Source organism: Equus caballus, chromosome 5 (assembly GCF_041296265.1).
Source record: "Equus caballus isolate H_3958 breed thoroughbred chromosome 5, TB-T2T, whole genome shotgun sequence".
NCBI classification, from domain to species: Eukaryota; Metazoa; Chordata; class Mammalia; order Perissodactyla; family Equidae; genus Equus; species Equus caballus.
The window spans coordinates 68,890,092-68,911,462 of NC_091688.1; the positions used below are offsets into that span (position 1 = coordinate 68,890,092).

Below are 21,371 nucleotides of genomic sequence, written 5' to 3' on the forward strand. Positions count from 1 at the left end.
TTTGTTTCTGAGGATTATTATATTGGACCAAGATCTCTATTTTGATTATTTGAGAGAAAAATATATTTATTAGAAGCATTTTTAAGTCATAAAGATTTCTCTCAGGGCAAGTTATAGCAGATAGAGTTTTAAAACAACTATGTCATTAATTAATTATAGCTTTAAATAACATTTATAGGCTATCAACTCCCAAAGTTTTTTTTCTATCCCAGATCTTTCCCCTGAACTCCAGACTCACACTCAACTACCTGTTCAGCCATTTCCCATGGCGTTTATGTATGATGTCATCTCAAAATTAGCCTGCCCCAAACTGAATTGGAATATTGCCTTCCTGAAACCTGTTCCTCCCACAGTCTTCCCCATCTCACATAATGGCAACATAATCAGTCACGGTGTTTGAGCCAAAAAACTTGGAGTCAGCTTTGTCTCCTTTGCTCTTATACCCCACATCCAACCTATCAGCAACCCCTCTCTGCTCTGTCTTCAGAATATATCCAGAATCTGACCCAGTACTTCATTTCTCAGTCCAAACTAACAAAATCAGTAAAATTTTACACCTAAAGGATTGCAATTGTTCCCCCTCTGCTCTCTGATTCCATTCCAGTGCCCTGTAGTTTGTTCTCAACACAGCAGCCACAGTGGTCTGAAAAATTAGTTGGGTCATGTTACTCATCTCCCGTTAACTTCCAGTGGCTTTCCATCTCATCAGAATAAAATCCAAACTCTTGAAGATCCCACAAGACCTGTACAATCTGCCTTCAACGTGCCCTTGCCCTTACTTCTCTGACCTCATCTTTTATACCCCTTTTATTTCCTTTTCTGGAGATGTATTTGTCTCCTTGCATTTCCTCCAACATCTTGGTCCAACTCTTATCTCAGGTTTTTTCTCTTGCTTTTCCTTTTGCTTAGACTGCAGTTCTGTAAAAATATCAGGATTGAAGGAGCCTCTATGCCTTTCCAGACTTTGCTCAGACATCATCTCCTTATTGAGGACTTTCCTGTCTTCCTTTTTTGATATTAAAATCTGTTCTTCCTCAACCCTCCCTGTACTCATTTACTGATTTATTTTTCTCCTTAGTACTAGTCAAATATTTGTCATGTATAAAAAATAATGGCCTATTTAAATAAAGATCAAGATTTTATTTTAAGGCTTTATATAAAATGTAGAATTAGATAATTTTGGACTAAAAATGTTGCCTTAAGTTATTTGGGCAGCTTCTAGGCGATGTTTATCCAAATAATTCTCATAGTTTTTCATTTCTTTTTACATGTACAATCATAGCCAGTATGGCAGCCTAAGTCCACATAATAAAGATTTTTACTTATTTGATGGACATCATGCACATTGATCCAGTTGTTTTAACAGGTTGTAGTTGTGTAGAAATGGTAATGGAAGTTTGTACTTTGTTTCCCTGGTTTAAGAAAGCAATGAAGTAGGACTTGTGGTTACTTAGAAAGTGGATGGAAAATATTCCCAGCTGAAAACCTAGAAAGCAATTATAGATTAAATATTGTCAAGGAAATGTACACATGTACTGATATTCAAAGAAAATTTATTTGTTGTTCTTAACCAATGCTAAATCTAGGATCTTATGTTTTATGGATTTCTCTCAACCACTGGACAGTCAAAATTAGAAGAAACAGTCAACGACAGGATGTGAATACAGTTGATTTTGATGGGAGTCATGCTTTTTCCATTAGTTCCATTTCAGAGTACTTCATGTTATATTTTTTTTCCCTGACCTTTCCAATTTTGAATTTCATTGAGTAACTAATTTTCCTAAAATTTGCATTCTCATGAAGTGGTAAGGAAGTACGTTTATATTTGATCACTGGGTTGCTATTTTCTATAATGGTAGTACCAATAGGCTTGTGAGGTTCTTGGCTTGATGAAATTAACTATAAAATTCTTAAAATTCCAGGCTACTGTTTTATATTGTCTTTGTTCATGTCATTTTCAATTTGATGCTATTCTTTGAATATCAAGTACCCATTTTTTTCCAAGATGCCCATCAAAAATTTGAGACTTGAGATACTTATATTTACTTTATTCATATTTTTTTTCTGGAAGGAAATATATTCTCTAAACATAGGCTTAAAATGGCAAAACATTTAAGTTTTATTATAGAACCCCTTGGGGGGAAGTAAACTCTAAGTAGCATTATGGAACACTTCCCATGTCCAGGAGTATTTAATGTAAACTGTACAACTATAATCTTACATACTTGTTGTTGTTAGTACCATTGAGTCAATTCCGACTCCTAGTGACCTTGTGTACAGAAGAGCAGAACCCTGCCTGGTCTTTTTGCACCATCCTCTCTCATTCCGGCACTATAGCAGACAATGGTCTGCTGCTATTCACAGGGTTTTCATGACCAATTTTTTCAGAATTGAGTGGCCAGGTCCTTCTTCCTGGTCTGCCTTAGTCTGGAAGCTCCAGTGAAACCTGTCCACCATGGGTGACCCTGCTGGTATTGGAATACTGGTGACATAGCTTTCAGCATCACAGCAACATACATCGGCCACAGTATGACAACCGACAGACCGGTGATGTGGTTCCCTGACGGGATCCTAAGCACCAGACCACCAGGGCTAGCTAAAGCCACTAGACCACCAGGGCTGGCTTATGTACATTTAGTTGCAGTTATTTATGTATTAAAATAGTTAATTTCTCCATTTTGCACTTTTTTTTAAACTATAAAGATTAGATTACAGAATACAGAAAAAAAGTGTGGTAATTTCAGCTAAAAAGGGTTGTGTTGGGACATAGGAAATTTATGTGATTTCTGTTGAGACTATTTGTGCCACATAGTCATATAAAGATGGACTTCTATACCTTTTTAAATATGGGAGAAATTAGGTCAACATATTTTATTTTCTAATACTTCATGTTGTTTTGTAATACAAGGATAGTATTGTAGCATATGTGTGTTTGAAATAAATGAAGAAATAGTATCAGAGGAAAGACACTAAAATATTAACTTTTAAGCCTTTTAGTAAATAGCTCACATCTAGGTTACTGCATTTAAGCTTTAGTTATATTGTCTATGCAACGCAAAGAAAAAATTATTAAAAGGGAAAAATGCTAATGATGTCAGTATATTAATGTCAAGTTGTGCTACAGGGTAGAAATGGAGCAGTGAACATGAAAATAAAGATTTGAGACTCATTTGGTTGTTTAAGCTGTTGAAGTTCCAGGAACCTCCTGGGTTTGTATGTACCTAGGATAACATAAGAATATGCCGGAGAGGTAGCTAAGCATTGCATAATTTTCATGGATGATATCTAATGGATGCTTAGAGAGAGAAAACTGTTCAGTCTTCTACTCTACTGTAAAGAGATTTTCCAGGGTAGTCAGAGGAAATGGACAACAGCAGTCAAGTGAATTATAACTCTGGGGAAACATGGGTGGCAATCACTGGAACTAATAGAGATGCTCAGAAGGTTAAAATTTTGAGGATAATGCATTTAGATATTATTTTTATTGAGTGCTTAGTATATGTTAGACATTATCCTCAGAGATTAAAATGCCTTATCTCATTTCATTCTCAAAATGAGGTTAAGTTGAAGAAACTAAGTCTTAAAGGTGTAAGTAGCTTACCCGAAGTCATACAGATAATCAGTGCCGAACTTAGGTTATAATTTGAGCAGTTCTAAATGGAGAAACTGAGTTATTAATTGTTGTCTGTTCACATCATAGCCTATATTTTAGGCTAGTAAGAGCTCTTGTGATTTTGAAATATAGCAGGGTATTGGTGGTGATTAAATTATAGTAAGAAGTCACTTCCCTCTCATTTTTTTTTTTTTGTCACTCCTACATCCCACTACCACATAAACACAGTAGCACTACTGGAGTTTTGATACTTATCTAGAGCAGCAAAGCGTTTCATGACTTGGTGGGAGATGGTTTATAATTCTTTCTGTTTTGTTTCACTTTATTTATCTGTATAGTGATATGCTTCATATATGGCCTGTGACGTGAGGTACAAGGTAAGGATACGTGACTCCCTAGAAGTCAGGAAATCATCTACTTTAGGAAGGCCACTTCAAACCTGTGTTCTTTTCATACCTGAATCAAATGGAAAGAAGACTTGGAAAGCTCTTCAAGGTCCTGTTTTTAAAGGTCGCATCCAACCCTCTTCGTTTTTCTCTCAGACTGGTGGCATAGAATCTTCAACTCTGAGGCAGGATGTAGCTGCTCATTCATTCATTCATCAAGCATATCTCTCTTGATTATTCACGATGTGTCAACTGCCATGCTGTGGACATACTACCCTGAACATCAGTAATGCTGATGTTCACTGTCAGAAGGTTTAGAATCTGATGCAGATGTTAATAAATTATAAGCTCAGCAGAGAGAGAGAGAAATAATATGTATTAAGTGGTAGGAGTATGTAACAGGGAACTAGTAACCAAAACTTAGATATATACTGTGCCTGAGAGCATACAGCCTAGAGTGAAAATTAGATAATTAAGAAAGCAAACAAAATAGAGTGTGGAATTATCCAAAGGGAATATAGGGCACTCGGGATGACATGAGAGGGCCACATAACCTAGCCTGGGAGAGAGAAGTAACAATTTCCTGAAGAAAGTCATGCTTAGGTTGAAATCAAAAGGTTGATTAGGTCTAGGTCTATGAGGTTTCAACCCTGGCTACCCATTAGGCTCATCTGAGAAACTTTTAAGACATGTGAATGCCTGGACCCCACTCCAGTCATCCTAGTTATTAATTCTTCAGTAGGACGCAGGCTTCCCGGTTTTAAAAGTTCTCCAGGAGATGCTAATGACAGTTAGGGTTGAAAAATCAGTCAATTATCCTTAGCCAATTGAGGAAGGATTGGAAAAATCCCCAATAAAGGGAGCACAGTACATTTTAGAAAGTGAAAGAAGTTTATTTCAGTTGGAGCATAAAATTTGAGGTTGGGGAAGTGGATAGAATTTAGTGTAGCAGTGAATTCATGGTGAATTGATTTTTCTCAAGAGGTCCCCAGCAGCCATGGTACACCCCGGGAGCATTTGGACATCAAATTTATTAAGTGTTGATGTCTTGTCAGGCAAGCATGACTACTTTCATTTCCTTGGACTCTGTGCCCTCTTGTATCTGTGCTGCCATTTTTGATATTTCTAGTGTCCTCCTCTTCGCTGATGAACTTCTATCCATCCTTCAGGACTCAGGTTAAAAAGACCACCTAGTGGATGATATCTTAGCCTTTGTAGGTCATACAGTCTCTGACATGGCTACAGAACTCTGTCATTGTAGTGTAAAAGCAGTTATGGATGATATGTAAATGAATGAGTGATGCTGTATTCCAATGAAAACCTCATTTGTGGATGCAGGAATTTAAATTTCATATAATTTTCGTGTATCACAAAATATTATGCTTCTTTTAATTTGTTTCAACCATTTAAAAATGTAAATCCATTCTTATCTCGCATACCATACAAAAATAGGCAGCAAGGAAGTCTCAACCCGTAGGCATTGTTTTCCCAGACACTCTTCAAAGGCATTGTTACAAATACCAACTCAGTTCTCACAAAAACTCTTCTAGGTGAATATTTTTGTTATTCGCATTTGCAGATTTAGACACTGAGGCACAAAGCAGTTAGATAATGTGTCCAAATCACACAGATGCTAAGTGGCAGAGGTGAGATTCGGAAGCAGTCTGGCTCTTCAACACTATGCATCGCAGCCTTTTACTACTGGTCATGAGAGTATGTAGAGAAATTTAGAGGAAGAATTAATTAGAGAGGAAACAGTCATTGTGTCACAAACAGTCACAAAGCATTGTGAGATGTTAGATTTGTAATCTGTATGATCACTGAAGGCAACAAGCGAGAAAGAATTAAAGACCTGAGAGAGATGATCAATGAGCGAGTGGGGTGTTCAAGAGATCAACAGAACACAATGGAAAAGACATACTAGGCCCTCAAAAAAAATTGTTTTGTGAGGAAAGTTAGCCCTGAGCTAACTGCTTCCAATCCTCCTCTTTTTGCTGAGGAAGACTGGCCCTGAGCTAACATCATGCCCATCTTCCTCTACTTTCTATGTGGGACGCCTACCACAGCATGGGTTGCCAAGCAGTGCCTTGTCCGTACCCAAGATCCGAACCGGTGAACCCCGGGCTGCCAAAGCAGAATGTGTGCACTTAACCACTGCACCACTGGGCCAGCCCCTGGCCCTCAAAATTTTTAAGACAAGACAGTCCTCTGGACTTCAGAGGAAGTGACTTCTATGTATTTTCACGTTGTTATTTCACATTCACCCAACATTTTTTATGATCTGTGTGTGTGCATGTGTTTGTGTATACCTGTTCTCTTCTAGTGTGGGAAAAAAGTCAAGTATAGGCAAATAATTAAAACCTGTGGTGAAAAGCACTATGCCAGAAGTCAGCATATCGAACCCAGCTTTGGGCGATAGGGACTGCTTCCTTGTGGGGATTGCATGTCAGTTAACATCCTGCATATTCCTCAAGTGAGGTGGAGCAAGTGTTTCAGAAAGACGGAGTAGGATTTGTAATGGCCCAGAGGCAGGAGAAAGAATATGGTGTGTCCTGAGAGGTCTGAGTCCAGTATGGCCAGAGCACTGAGTGAGGAAGGGGTTAGGGATAATGAGAGAAAAGGATAGAGGTACAGTAGGGGTAGAACTGGGAGGATAAGTGGGTTTGTCCAGATCAAGATTTTATATACAAGGTATATGGATACCATCTGGAAATTAGTGGGGTCCTCTGGAGGAATTTAAGCAGAAAATTGACGCGAAACGTGGGGTTTTAGAAGGTCACTCAAACTGTGGAATGCAGATTGATGAGAAAAGGCCTGGAAAGCAGTTAAATGGCTATTATAGTAATGCACTGGGCACTGATATCCTATTCTCCCACTTAAAATACCTATGGGTATACGATAAAAGGCAGAAAAAATATTATTGAACAAAATATTATGCTGAATTGGATGCAGCTGAAATACTAATTGTTATCTATGCCATCAACATTGGCAACATAGAAACAATTAAAATATTAAGGACATTTAAGAATTGCTTTGAATATGGAAATTTCACTTTTTATATATACTGAGGCAAGCCATAATAAATTACTGCTTTTAATCTTTAAATAAGTGCAGTTCAGTTAATAAAATATGAAGAGACTTCCTCACATGTGTGTGTGTATGTGTATAAAACCATAGAATACATGAGAATTTACTAAATGCTATGATTATGAGATCAAATAACAGGCAGAATTTCAAAGTGGCTTAATTTATTATTTAGTTTACTTGACAGGAAAAGACTTTAAGACTTGATTAACTGAGTTTTATAGTTTTGTAACTTGACATGCCTTTTTAAAAAAAAAAAAAAACAGTTGAAATCTTTCTTATATATCCCTAGTTTGTGGTTTTTGAAAAGTGAATTATTATTTCATATCATGTGTCTCTACAAGGATCTTTGTGAGGCTTTTTAAAAGTAGAGCCCTTATTTGAAATCTTGTAAAGGGAGTGTGTTTTTATCACTTTAGTTTCAAAGTAGGAAGGAACAAATGTGACCAACCTGTGCTCTTGGAAAAGGTCATCATGTTAACAGATAGTTTGGAGAGAAGGAAAGTTTGGTCCATTTTATGTATTATTTACCTGAGGGCAGTTGGGACTCTGACCATGGGTCTGCATCCTTTTCTTCACAGAAGAATGACAGCCTTCATAGCTGTGTTCATGTCTGTCCTGGAGTCTTTATCCTATTCAGTTGTACTTTTGCTAATAGCTTCAGAGTGAGAAGATAAGATAAAAAAAGCAGATAGGATGCTGTGGCTTTTAAAGAAACAGTCTCCTTCAGAGCAATTTATACCCTGAAACATGAATTGAGTTTAACTTAAAGCAAATATAAACATCAGGGATCAATTAACTGGCTCAAGATAATTTTAATATGTATATTTATGTTTTAAGTTTCTTTTTTGCGGTTTTTATTTATGGGGTACAGCAATGACGGCAGGGAAGTGGAAAAGGCCTAGGCTTGATATTTACCCAGACCTTAGTACAGCAGGGATAAGAACATATGCCGCGAGGTTTGTGAGGGTTAATGCCTGGGAAGAACTTACCCAGTGACTGGCACATATTAAGCTCTCTGGCCATGCAGCTATTATAGTTGTTATTTTCTTAATTTTATGGTAAGAGAAAAGGAGAAAGTAGGAATGGTCAGGTATCCTATTGGCCTAAAAACTTGGCCATTGCAAGCAAGACTAGTGCAAAAAAGGAGGTCTTGTATACCATTATTATTCTTTTAAATATTTCAAAGTTGAAGTAAAGAGTACCATATTTGATAGAGTTAATGATCCCTTTGAATTGTCAAATTTCCACAAAGAAAAGTTTTTTTCTTTTTAATAATTTGGAGGGGCCGGCCCCGTAGCAGAGTGGTTAAGTTTGCTGGCTGTGCTTCGGCGGCCCAGGGTTTCACTGGTTTGGATCTTGGGCGCAGACATGGCACTGCTCGTCAGGCCACACTGAGGCAGTGTCCCACATGCCACAACTGGAAGGACCCGCAACTGAAATATACAACTGTGTACTGGGGGGATTTGGGGAGAAAAAGAGGATTGGCAACAGTTAGTTCAGGTGCCAATTTTTAAAAGAAAAAAAAGAATTTGGAACAACGTGTACTCTGCTGGATTGTATGCTGATTTTCATTCAGAAACTTGATGATATAGGTAGACAGAGTCTTTAATGTTAAAAGAAAGTACATTTTGGGTCCAGCCTGGTAGCATAGTGGTTAAGTGTGTACACTCTGCTTCAGTGGCCTCAGGTTTGTGGGTGTGGATCCTGGGCACAGACCTAGTACTACTCATCAAGCCACGCTGTGGCCAGCATCCCACATAAAATAGAGGAAGATTGGCACAGATGTTAGCTCAGCAACAATCTTCTTCACAAAAAAAAAGGAAAAAGAAATTTGTAAGAGGAACATTATATAAACCTCCATCCACATGTGTTTGTACCTATAAAAGTCAATACTCTTAAGATTTAATTGACTAAGGAAATAATATACATTGCTCACAAGCACTCATTCATTCCTTTGTTCTTTCTATAGCAGACTGATAGTTATTGTAAAAAAATATTAGTTTAAATTGCAATTTTCAAAGGATAACACTCTGTTGCAGGTCACTCTCTACTTTGTAGAATGTGATAAATTGTGGTGATGATATTTCATGATTCAAAAAAATCAGTCTGATTTTCATTCTCATTAAGTCCTCTCAGAAACAGTATATTTATAAAATATAACATATTCTGAAATTTGATAGCAATTCTATTTTTTAAACTAACAGCTGAAACTTTTCAAGTCAATTATATTGGTTCTCACTTTCAGAGAAGAGGTCTCTTTTTCTTTGGAACAAAACAGTGCTGTGTGCATCTATACAAAACTGCCTCCTACTACTTGCTGGGGCATACATCTTGGGGCTTATGTAGTGCCTCCTCAGTTAGAATCTAAGTATCTAACATTAAGACTACATCTCATTCATGCTCAGTGAGAGACTGGCCAGCATGTGTCCTCCTCTGAATGTTTTTATCTTTGAATGAAGGAGGAAAGCCAATAGAATCAGTATACAGAGTAACATGGATTCTAATGTCTGTTTTTATAACAATGCTTACACTACATGATTCATGTTTTGACTTGCTTGGGGAATTAAATGGATGTTTAGTTGTGGATCATGGAATTTGGGGGCCTAAAAAAATCAATTTTGCCCTTTTATGTCTGGTTTATTTTATGTAGTATAATGTTTTGAAGTTCATCCGTGTATGTCATGTATCAATTTCATTCTTTTTTATGGCTGAATAATATTCCAGATACATATATACCACATTTTGTTAATGTGTTCATGTATTGATGGAAACTTGAGTTGTTTTCACCTTTTGGCTGTTGTGAATCATGCTGCAATGAACATTGGCATACAGTTGTCTGATCAAACCCCAGCTTTCAATTCTTTGGGGTGTATACCTGGGATTGGAATTGCTTGGTCTTGTGGCACTTCTGTGTTTAGCATTTTGAGGAATATTGAACGATTCTATTTATATGAAATTTCTAGAATAGGCAACTTTGTAGAAACAGAAAGTAGATTAGAAGTTACCAGGGCCTGGGCAGAAAAAGAGAGTAGGGAATTTTTGCTTAATGGTTACAGAGTTTCTGTTTGGGCTGATTACAAAGTTTTGACAATAGAAGTGATGGTTACGAAACATTGCAAATGTAATTATGCTATTAAATTTTACACTTTAAAATGGTTAAAATGGCAAATTTTTGTTATATATATTCTACCAAAATGTAAAAATCTTAAACTAAAAAACATTGAATTGTATACTTTATATGGGTGGGTTGCATGGTATGTAAATTATATCCCACTAAAGCTGTTTAAAACATCTAGATCCAAAGGGATCATGCTTGCAAAGAGGAAGTTGAAGATTCTGAGCTTATTTTATCTTACTGCTTCACGGTACCAGGAGGTAGCTAGAATGGATTGGATTTAGGAAATTTATGCATCTGCCGGCAAACAGTCCTATACTTAGGCTACCTAAAAGAGGGAAGAAAAAGGGACACAATCACTTGTCTCCAGGCACTTCCAGTCTAAATCATGGAGCATGAAAAAATGTCCATGAAGTTACTCTGGTAATTTAGAGGGTAAAAAATCAACAAATTATATATAGACACATACACTTATGCACACATGTACAGATACACACACATGTATACTTTGTGAAAAGTAACATGGGAAAGCACTCAAAACAAGGGTATTTTATTTTGTTACCTATTCTTTTTAACGTCTTTTAAATTTCTCTTTGTGTATACAATATGGCTTAGTAACTGCACATTTTACAATATTTTTGTATAACATTTATTGGAAATTTGAATTTTCAAAATCACTTTTGTTTGGATTATGAGTAGTAAATCTATTAGAAATTAATTTAATATATAAAGATGCTGGCTTTCACTTTAATTCCAAATAATGCTATTACTTGGAAAGATGAAAGATTTTATAAATTGTAATTGATGTATCGGAATGTTTGTAAATTCATATATAGGTTCCATTAAATTCCTAATATACATATACACACACTTACACACAAATATATATATATGTGCAAACATACATATATATGCAAACCTTCAGTTTTGCTTTTCCATAATTTGTTCCCAGATTTAGATATTTTTGTTTTTGAGAAAGTTGTTATGGTTTATATTTCTACCCATGTTCTCCACCCAAATGTTAAGGAAGCGTGACAAGCGATAAATAGATTTGAGAAGTGGAACAATAATCTATTTCCTCTGTTAAAAATACTCATATCCGGGGCAGCCCCATGGCACAGCGGTTAAGTTCACATGTTCCCCTTCGGTGGCCCAGGGTTTGCAGGTTCCAATCCCAGGTGTGGACACGGCACCGCTTGGCAAGCCATGCTGTGGTAGGCGTCCCACATAGAAAGTAGAGGAAGATGGGCATGGATGTTAGCTCAGGGCCAGTCTTCCTCAGCACAAAGAGGAGGATTGGAAGCAGATGTTAGCTCAGGGCTAATCTTCCTAAAAAAAAAAAAACAAAAAAAAAACTCGTATCCATATTAGATTATTGTTCAATTATGTTTGTCTTATATTTTTTATTTTTCAGCTGCTCCAGTTGATGTACTAAAAGCTCTAGATTTTCACAATTCTCCAGAGGGAATAACAAAAACAACGGGCTTTTGCACAAACAGAAAGAATTCACAAGGTTCAGATACTGCTTACAGAGTTTCAAAGCAAGCGCAACTCAGTGCCCCAACAAAACAGTTGTTTTCAGGTATGTTCACTTTATGACTACTATTCTCACAATGACTTTGCTCCTTATTAGTTCTTTTTATCATGATCTATAATGTACAATTATGGGGGAACATAAAATTCTTTAATATATCAGACACCAAATGCACGTGGTCCCCAGGATGACTTAATGAAAATAACTAATGATTTAATAATTGCCAATCTTAATTCAGCACAGTGGCAGAACATATACTTATTTGGAAATTTAGCACTTTTTTATTTTATTTCAAGATGACGACACATGAAGACGACGTTATGTCTAGCTCGTGCTTCCATATAATAATGTAGAATTTATGTATGGGAGAAACATGGCAACTTTGCTCTTGATGACTACTCAGGTCCATTTAATGGGCATGTGGATTTAGACATACTTAAAGAATGTCTTTCTAAAATTAACGTGAAGTTCTGTTGAAAGAAATAATTCTTCAGTGGATGTTATAAAGCAGATTATTTTGTATTAGTTTTAGATCCCGTTCTCATCTTAAATATAATTAAAAATTAGTCATATCTCACAGTTATTGGGAGACCAGGGCCTAGAGATTTTGTAAGTCTTTACCTAGTGTTATTGAAAAATACAAGTCCTTGCCTGCTATTGGACATGTCAGTTATTTTTCCCCATGACTTTACTAAGTTGAGTGTCCTCATCCTTACTTAACAGAAGAGAAACTGAGTCCCACTGAGTTTCTCTGACTTGTCCAAATTACATGGGGTCAAGATTTAATGCAGGGTCTTACCTGTTGCAAGGCCAATATTTTCTACATTATTAACTGTTCTCTTTTGGTGCTTTGAATCTTCTCAGAAGCAATTTATCATTTAAATTCTTTGTATTGTCCTATACTGTGTCCACCTAAAGGAATTTGTGTCCTGTTTTCACATAAAACTGTTCTCTAACAATGGAAAAATTATAAATCAAGGGACTAAAAAATTACAAAACAAGATAATACATTTCTCCTGGAAGGATATTTTAAAGTATTTTTGAAAAGACATTTATTTTGGTTATTTATTGACTCTTCCAAAATATTTCCTGTTTTGCAATAATTTGTGGTGGACAAAAGTAAGAAACGGCAAGTATAAAAATTGTCAATGCACAGTTTTTATGACTTTGAAAATAAAAAAGTGAAATAGTGATTATATCCATAAAATATTTTTAAAATTAAACTTAGAAGTTTTAAATAATAAAAATCAAAGTTTTTTTTCTATTTATCTGCACCCTTGTGCAGAAATAAGAAAATTGGAATTTTTGAGAGAGAACCAATAAATTAATGAAAAAGCTTAGAAATACTCAAGAGACTACTTTCTAATTTTTTATACTCTGGCTTATCATGTCAGGGTCAGTTTTTCTGCCTTCCAATGTAATAGTTAATTTGATTAATTTGATCATTTCTGTTGTTTTGCTCTTGGAGAAAGAATACAACCTAGGCCTCTAGGCTGTCCTTCCACGCCAGTTAACAGAATTCATTTATATAAAAGTGTTTTTTCCCTTCTCATAACATTGTGTCTTAACCATATGATTCTAATGAGTATATCAGATAGAAAGAGACATCATTTTTTCCCCACACAAATGATTATAATCTTGCCTTCCTAGAGAGTAGAACTTCCTGTCAAATAATGCAAAATGACAATTAATAAAAATTGCTAATGGTATGTTCAGTGTTAAAAAAATCTAAACAGTTGTATATGTGAATATTCTTCTTTATAAAATAAGCAAAAAAGGATCTTCAAAAAATTATTTGGAATGCTCTTTCTTCCATCATGGGAAGACATAATACCAACCACTTTTCTAATGAATAAAGTAAGCAGTAGTATTGGAAACTTCAACACTGGGGTGGAGTTGGGGAGTTGTCAGCTAGTCATTGTAATATTCTGGTAGACTTAAGAAATATGTCCTCCAAAGTCCCAATTTGAGGTCTTTAATTTAAATGTCTGAGAACTTTGTGAGTGCGAACTGAATAGTAGCTGTAGTTTGCAAATTCTGTCTGCCCTCTTTAGAACAGCTGCTGTGGGACAGATACTCTGCAGCATACTATCTTGCTGATACTATGCAAGAAACTTTGTGTATATTGATCTTTAGCTTCATAACCATTTGGAAGGGGACTATTTAAATCCAAGTTATGGATTAGGAGTTTTGGAAAAGTGAATTATTTGAATATAATAACGGAACAAGTGAATGATGTGAAGCTAGGAGATGGTCCTTGTCTCTATTAGGCTAAAATAGGCTTTGCCCACTATACAAAATTGTCTTCTCTTTCCAGTTTAAAAATCCTCCTGCCCACTAAACTATGTCAGGAAGAGATGCTAATGAAAGAGAGACCTATTCTGCATGAAAAATGTTGACCAAACCTTAGAAAATTAAAATCAAATAATACATTTATTGTGCCTTTTTAAATCAAATTTATTCACAGATGCGGTATCTATTGATGTTAAAAACCCATTTTAAAAATCATTGCTGAATCTGATATACTCAGAGTGAATTATGGTTATTATTACATATATATGATTTTCATATATGATTTAGGTATACACACATATTGAAGGTAATACAGCATTTTTTTTATTTAACAGTGGTCATTTAGCAGAGGATACTTTATTCGTGCTTTCTATTTATCTATGTCAAAATATATATTATTTAAGTTGAAAACTTCCACATTTTACCTCTATCATACATACTGATCACTGCTATTGCAGACAAAATTTCGCATATGAAATGGTTGCATTTCTATTGAAGTAATATCTTAGTGACCTCTCTGACACGTTCAATCAGTATGAACAACATTGATTCGTGTCTCGTGGGGAGGAAACTAAGATGGGGTCCCTAGTTTAGACTGTGAACGTTTTCACATCATCATGATTAGTTAGATAACTAAATTTTCTTTTTTAAAGGTCATAGCTTAAAGATTATAATTAATATCTTCTTGTTTAATTTTAAATTGGGATATGCTTCCATTGAAAGAAAATGGAAAGATTTTACTCATTAGTGTAGCTAGAAGTTGACAATTTTCAAAAGTTGTGCTGTAAAAAATGGATGATAAACTAAAATTTGTTATAATTGATTTAATCTTATATAAATATAGTATTTCTTGAAAGTCTTCCTTAAATGTCTCTATGTAGATATTATTTTATAGTGTTTTTGCAAAAATGAAAAAATATTGTTTTCCCCTAGCTCATAATATTTTAGCATCACTTTCTTTTTCAATATATGAGATATTCAATACACAAGGAATTCCTGTGGTTCTCAACATTCTGAGATACTCATTTGAAGAAAAGTTTATTTGCTATGGAGCTACTTCAGTAATAGGCTGAATTACCTAGATTTTTTAATTTGTAGTATAAGTAGGCGAAAAAGTGTTTTCTTAATTCACGTGCTTTATTATAGTTCTATTTTATTTACATGATTATTTTTCTTCTATTGATTTCCATCGCTATAAAATTGGATATCTCTGTGACACAAATCAAATTAAACAAAACTGTATATATATATATATATATATATATTTTTTTTGGCTGTGATAGCAAAGCTTTTATGGCCTACTTATGATATAGCAAAGTTATATTGGCAAATTATTTTAAGAATTAAAATTAAAAATTTAAATAAACACTTTTTAGTTTGGAGATATATATATCATGTTTAGAACTGAACACATAATGTTAACTGACCACTTTCTTTGTGACAAGCACTTGATTTCCACAACATTTTCAATGATTTCCATTTCATAAAACATCTTTCCACTATATTATTTTAAGTGGTTGAGTAGAATTCCACTGTATAGATGTTTTGTATGTTAACTAGTGCCAACCATTGCAGTCTATTTTAACATCGTATGATTATAAATAGTGTTCTGATAGATTGGCTTATAATATCTTTACACGTAAGCCTCCCTCTCACCCTGAAAAATTCTTAGAAGTAGAATTGTTGGTCTCCTATAATCTTTTGAGTTTGAATTCATAACATAATCATATTCATAATACTTTTTTTATACGATTGTGTATATTAGAATTTGGATTGAATAGATTGAATATGGAAGATTTTGGTGTTGGCTCAGACCACATTGATTACACAGGCACCTATACACCAATTTTGCCTATGGACAACTTTTTAATTGAAATAATCTTATCCTTCAAATAATAATGCCGACTTTACTTATGTCTCAGGGTAGTAAGAGGATCAAATAAGATATATATGTAAAACTGTTTTTGAAAAATAAAACCTACAATTTAATATGCAGTTTCTATAAAAATATAATAAGTAGTCATTGCTTAACTGTCTGCGATAAATTTATGGTAATCATTTAACTGCTATATTTATTGAATAAGTGCTTACTAAGCACTAGTGTAGATCTGGCCTCATGCTGGATATTTGGGATATGATGGTGAGAGGGAAAAGAAAATAGAAGACAGTCAGCTCTCTTGAACTTTAGAATCAAATCAACCAAGTACCTAATGGTTCCGATTTATAATGACGTGGCTTTTTATTTGTGAAACTGCTTTGTATGACAGGAAAAACGGATTAGAAACTCTTTAGCTTTTGAAGGGATGACTAAAAGAATGCCTTCATATATTTGCCCTCCCAATGCCTCTTTAAAGAGAGGATATGTGGCCACAGATTAGACAAAGGCAGAAATTATAAAGCTTACACCAAAAGTGGTACCTAAGTGTTTTAAAAGTGCTTACTATGTGTTTGATATCGTACCAGCACCATGATTTTGTTTGCTAACTTTGAATTGAATTTCACGTCATCATTGTGCTTTAAATAAGTGGCTTTAAAGTTTGAGTAGACCTTGGACAATTATTTCAGAGAAAGCTTAATAGAGTCCTCCCCCCATTTGTTTTTAAATCTGTATGGTTATTACTGTTTGAGCTTAGTTGATTTATTAAGGCCTCACAGAAAGTTCAAAAATAATAGAGTGATCCAGGAACAATTTGGAAATTTGGAATTTCTGACTCTTTGGCTTTCTCTTCTCAGGAGGAACTTTTCCAGAAGATTTTTCAATATTATTTACAGTAAAACCCAAAAAAGGAGTTCAGTCTTTCCTTTTATCTATATATAATGAGCACGGTATTCAGCAAGTCGGTGTTGAGGTTGGGAGATCGCCTGTTTTCCTGTTTGAAGACCACACTGGAAAGCCCGCCCCAGAAGACTATCCCCTCTTCAGAACTGTTAACATTGCTGATGGGAAGTAAGTAACAAGATAATCCAGTGCTTTAGCTGTGTTGAAAGCAATGCTTTCATTTGATCATTCAACAAATATTTATAAAGTGATGCAGTTTTTCTATGGACTGGTGATATAGAAATGAACAAAACAATAAAATACCTATTCTTACGTGGTTTATTTTACAGTTTAGGTAGACAAACAGTGACCAATAAAAAAATAAGCTACTAATAAATAGTATATCAAGTGGTGATAGGTGAGAGAGAGAAATCAAGCTGTGAAGAGTTTTGGTGGAGGATGCAATTTTAAGAAGTAAGATCAGAGAAAATCTCACTAAGAAGGTGACATGTGAAAGAGGTGGGCTATGTGCCATGCTGATAATTAAAACCACACTGTTCCAGTAGGAAAGGAAACAAATACAAAGCCTCTGATTCCAGATATGGCTGATTTGGTCTAAGCAATGTCAAGGATGCCAGCGTAGCCGGAGTAGAGTGGGATGAGGCTGGAGAAGCACTGGGAGGCCAAATGGTGTAGCACATTATAGGTGGTTATAAGCACTTTGGCTTCCATTCTCGGTAATATGGGAAGTCACTGTAGACTTTTTGAGCAGAGGAATGACCTGATTTGACCTACCTTTTACCAATCATATTAATATTGATGATCATAGGAAATCTTATCTAGTATTATACTCGATATTGCTATATACTATTCTGAACACTTTATACATAGTTAAATCATAATTTCTCACAACTCTTTGAAGAAAGTAATGTCAATAACCCATTTTATAGATAAGGCAACTGAGGCACAGAGTTTAGGTGACTTGCCTGAAGTCATATATTTGGCCGAGATAGGGTTTGAACTCAGGTAGTCAGACTCTCCAGTAGCTACCACATTCTGCTGAAAATTATGCTGAAGTCTGAATTCGGTGTTGTGAACATTGCATTTCACTTAGGAAGCAGCTAAATATACATAAGTGATTATTACATTTACTTGGTATTTTACTGCTGAATCTAGGCTTCTAGATTTACCTGAAATACGACATTTGGTTATAAAGCATAAGAAGGAAATAGCAGTGCAGATGGAAATAAAACCCACACTCTCTTTCTTCGTCAGGACCATGGAGAAACCTGCAAGTCTCAGTGCCAGAAAAACTAGACTTTCATGAGTAATTTACATTATTGTCCTTAACATCTAACATGAAAAGTGATGACAGTTCTATAAATGAAAATAAATCAGGCTAAGGAATGTAGGATGTACTTTTAGATAGAGCCCTCCTCTTTGATATGCATTGCACTGATCAAAGACATGTTGGAATTGAGAGAGTGAGCCATGTGGGGATATGGAGGAAGAGCATTCCTGGCAGTGTGAAGAACATGTGCAAGGAACAATAAAGAGGCAGCAGTGTGGCTGGAGTGCAGGGAGTGAGAAAGCAAAACCTTTGTCATGAGGTCAGAGAGGGCCAGGGGACACTCCTGCGAGGCAGTGTAAGGGCTTCAGCATTTCCTGGGAGTATTAGATGGTTTTTTAGCAAGGCAGAGACTTGATGTGACTTATACTTTAAAACGGTCACTCTGGTTGCATCAGAGTGGAAGGAGAGACCAATTAGGAGTCTAGGTGAGAGAGACGGCAGTCTAGACAAAGTTGAGAGACCTTGGATTCTGCATATACTTTGAATATAAGAATTGATGGGATTTTCTGATGATATGAATGTGTAGTATGAGAGAAAGAGAATAATAAAGACAGACTCCAAAACTAAGGGTTGATTTAGTATTTTGAATATTATGTATGATACCATGATTATGACCTATCATTATTCTCAAAGTTTAAATTAATTCAACAAAAATGTCAAGTTTAGAGTCCTAATCAGCTTTTCACAATTGAAATCATTTTTATTTTCTGTTAATGAAAAACACATACCTACAGTGGTGGAGATGGTTTAGGTTTGGGCACAGACTTCTTGGCAGAAATATGTGTAAATTTTACTCTCACAGTATTAAGAGGCTCCTAATGTTAATCTTTGCTTGATTCAAACCAAGCAGATGCCCATGCTAGTTGAATGTGCTATGGAAAGACCAAAGATTAAGTGTATATGGAAATACACTTGGTTCTCATCAGTAGCCATGCCAAGTCACATGAAGCAGACGTTTTTAGGAAAGCTCCTGCAACTTTTTGAGTAGTTTATTTTATGGATCTAGTCCTAGATGCTTCTGGAATATTAATCTAGCACTTTTCATTTGGAAAATAAAATAAAATATAAACCAGAGTGGCTTGCAAAATCCAAGTGAGCTTCACTTAGTGGTTTGTGTTAGCACCAGATACTGTTAATAAAACCCACCACTTCACAGTATGATTACAGTATGTATGTTTCCAAAGGCCTGGCCATGTCTCCCCTCCAAGCCTGTCATCACTGCCCTGAATTAGCTGGAGCAGCAGCTTCAGAGTGAATTGAGACTCACTCCACACATGCGTTGACTATGCTTTCTTTCAGTGTTCCCACTTCCTGCCAAACCGGGAAAGAAGGAGAGATATTGTATCTCCGTCTTGGATCCTGCCCACAGTAGTGATCTATAACTGTCTTGAAATTAAAGTGGAAAAAGAAAATGAAAGCACTTGAAATCAATGTGAATAAAGACAGAGGAGCACATTGTGTTTTACAATTAGAACGTTCAGTTGCTCCAGATGGGGCAGTCATTCAATTAGTAGACATACCCTTTTAGAGTCCATCTCAGGGGATCTCTAAAGCAGAATTTTTTAAGTAGAATTCCACTTTGGAAGAAAGCATTTGCGTACATAGAAACTATTACTTACCCCATATCCCACCCCTAAACTCTATCAAATACCCTCATCAGGACACGGTGAGATTAAGCTTTTGTTACAACGACACAAAGTGAAGCAAAGGATGGGCACTCCCTTATCAGCATGGACAGTCAATCCTGCTGTGCATCTGACGCTGCTTGTGTCCTTTTGAGTCCCTTGCTCTGTTTGGGAAACAGTAAGTAGTCACCTGTTAACTGATTAACAAATGAACTTACATTTTGCACAATTTCAGTTCACTTTTACAATTTAAAATACATTGCATTTTAATGTGAATAATGGTTTGACAACGAAGTCTTTGAAGTGTACAAAGGAATTATTTGGCTTTTTTAGGTGGCATCGGGTAGCAATCAGCGTGGAAAAGAAAACTGTGACAATGATAGTTGATTGTAAGAAGAAAACCACAAAACCACTTGAGAGAAGTGAGCGATCAATCGTTGACACCAATGGAATCACAGTTTTTGGAACGCGGATTTTGGACGAAGAAGTTTTTGAGGTAAAAATAAATCAAATTTTATCTTAAGCTGAATTTTGTTAAATGAGATGAGCTGCGTTAATAACAGTAACAATCAATATATGCTATAAGGCCAAATTGAAAGCTCTGCAGGGTGACCTACTTTCTTCCCCTGTGGGTGTAGCGGTGATGTTTTCTGCTGTTCACTAAGAGAATGAGCAGACAATGGTGACTGTAACGCCTGGGAAACGTTTACAGAGATTGGTTCATTTGAACACAGGCACGCTGTTCTCCTGGGAAGGGCAAGTGGCTTTACTCTTAGTACTTTGTATTATTTTCATTGGAGAAAAGAACATTTTCTTCACTTCCTTCTCTGGGAGATTAATTTAGAGAAATGTGCAAGTCAGATATTCTGCCTTTCTCTCTTCTTAGTGAATGTTTCCACGGTGAAATAGAGATCATATTGCAAAAGATGGACTTTAAGTTTTTAAAATCACATTTTTAATAATGTGAAGGTTATGGTAAAAAGCTTCCTTCCAATTATAATTTACCAATTATGATAATCACATTCTTTCCTTTAATCCTTCAATCATTAGACCTGGTAACTTGTGCTTTAGTTTTCATTTAGTCAATTATTAACAGAACAAATAGACCTGGGTCCTGACCCCAAAAAGGGATGCACTCCTGAGATGTTAGTCATTACTCTGATGACTGTTTTTATACAATTTCTGAGTAATTTATTTTTCAAAGTGTAATAAAGTAAATCTGTGTAATATATTAAAGATTAATAAACAAGTTTCACATGGAAGATTTGCTGTATTTTGTTGATGTGTGAATATATATACACACACACGTATGTACACACACACATATATCCACTCATAAACACGCACAATATGTATTTTCATAAAAAGAACAACATAAATTCAAAGTGTCAGCAGAATATAGCATTCTTGTACTTATATGCATAATATATGGCATAATTTTAAATGTAGTTAACATTTGTGACATTTTCAGATTATTTATTTGGGATTCTATTTGTTTCTGATTTTGTCCACTGGTGTGTACCCAAGGCTTTGACTCTAAAGAGAATGTGTTAGCACATTATATAATACTAAATTAAATGTTAAACTGATTCAGGCAATATATAATAATC

The 21,371-nt window shown here is 35.4% G+C and overlaps 1 protein-coding gene across 6 annotated transcripts in view; it reads left to right on the forward strand.

The window, feature by feature from the left end:
• The window catches only part of COL11A1 (collagen type XI alpha 1 chain), a 196,779-nt gene that overhangs the window by 10,119 nt on the left and 165,289 nt on the right, over window positions 1-21,371 (forward strand). For all 6 annotated transcript variants that reach the window (XM_001918115.6, XM_070267264.1, XM_023641533.2 and 3 more), the window contains exons 2-4: window positions 11,616-11,783; window positions 16,761-16,974; window positions 20,095-20,257. In XM_001918115.6, coding sequence (XP_001918150.3) covers window positions 11,616-11,783; window positions 16,761-16,974; window positions 20,095-20,257 — 545 coding nt within the window. The remainder of the gene's footprint in view (window positions 1-11,615; window positions 11,784-16,760; window positions 16,975-20,094; window positions 20,258-21,371) is intronic.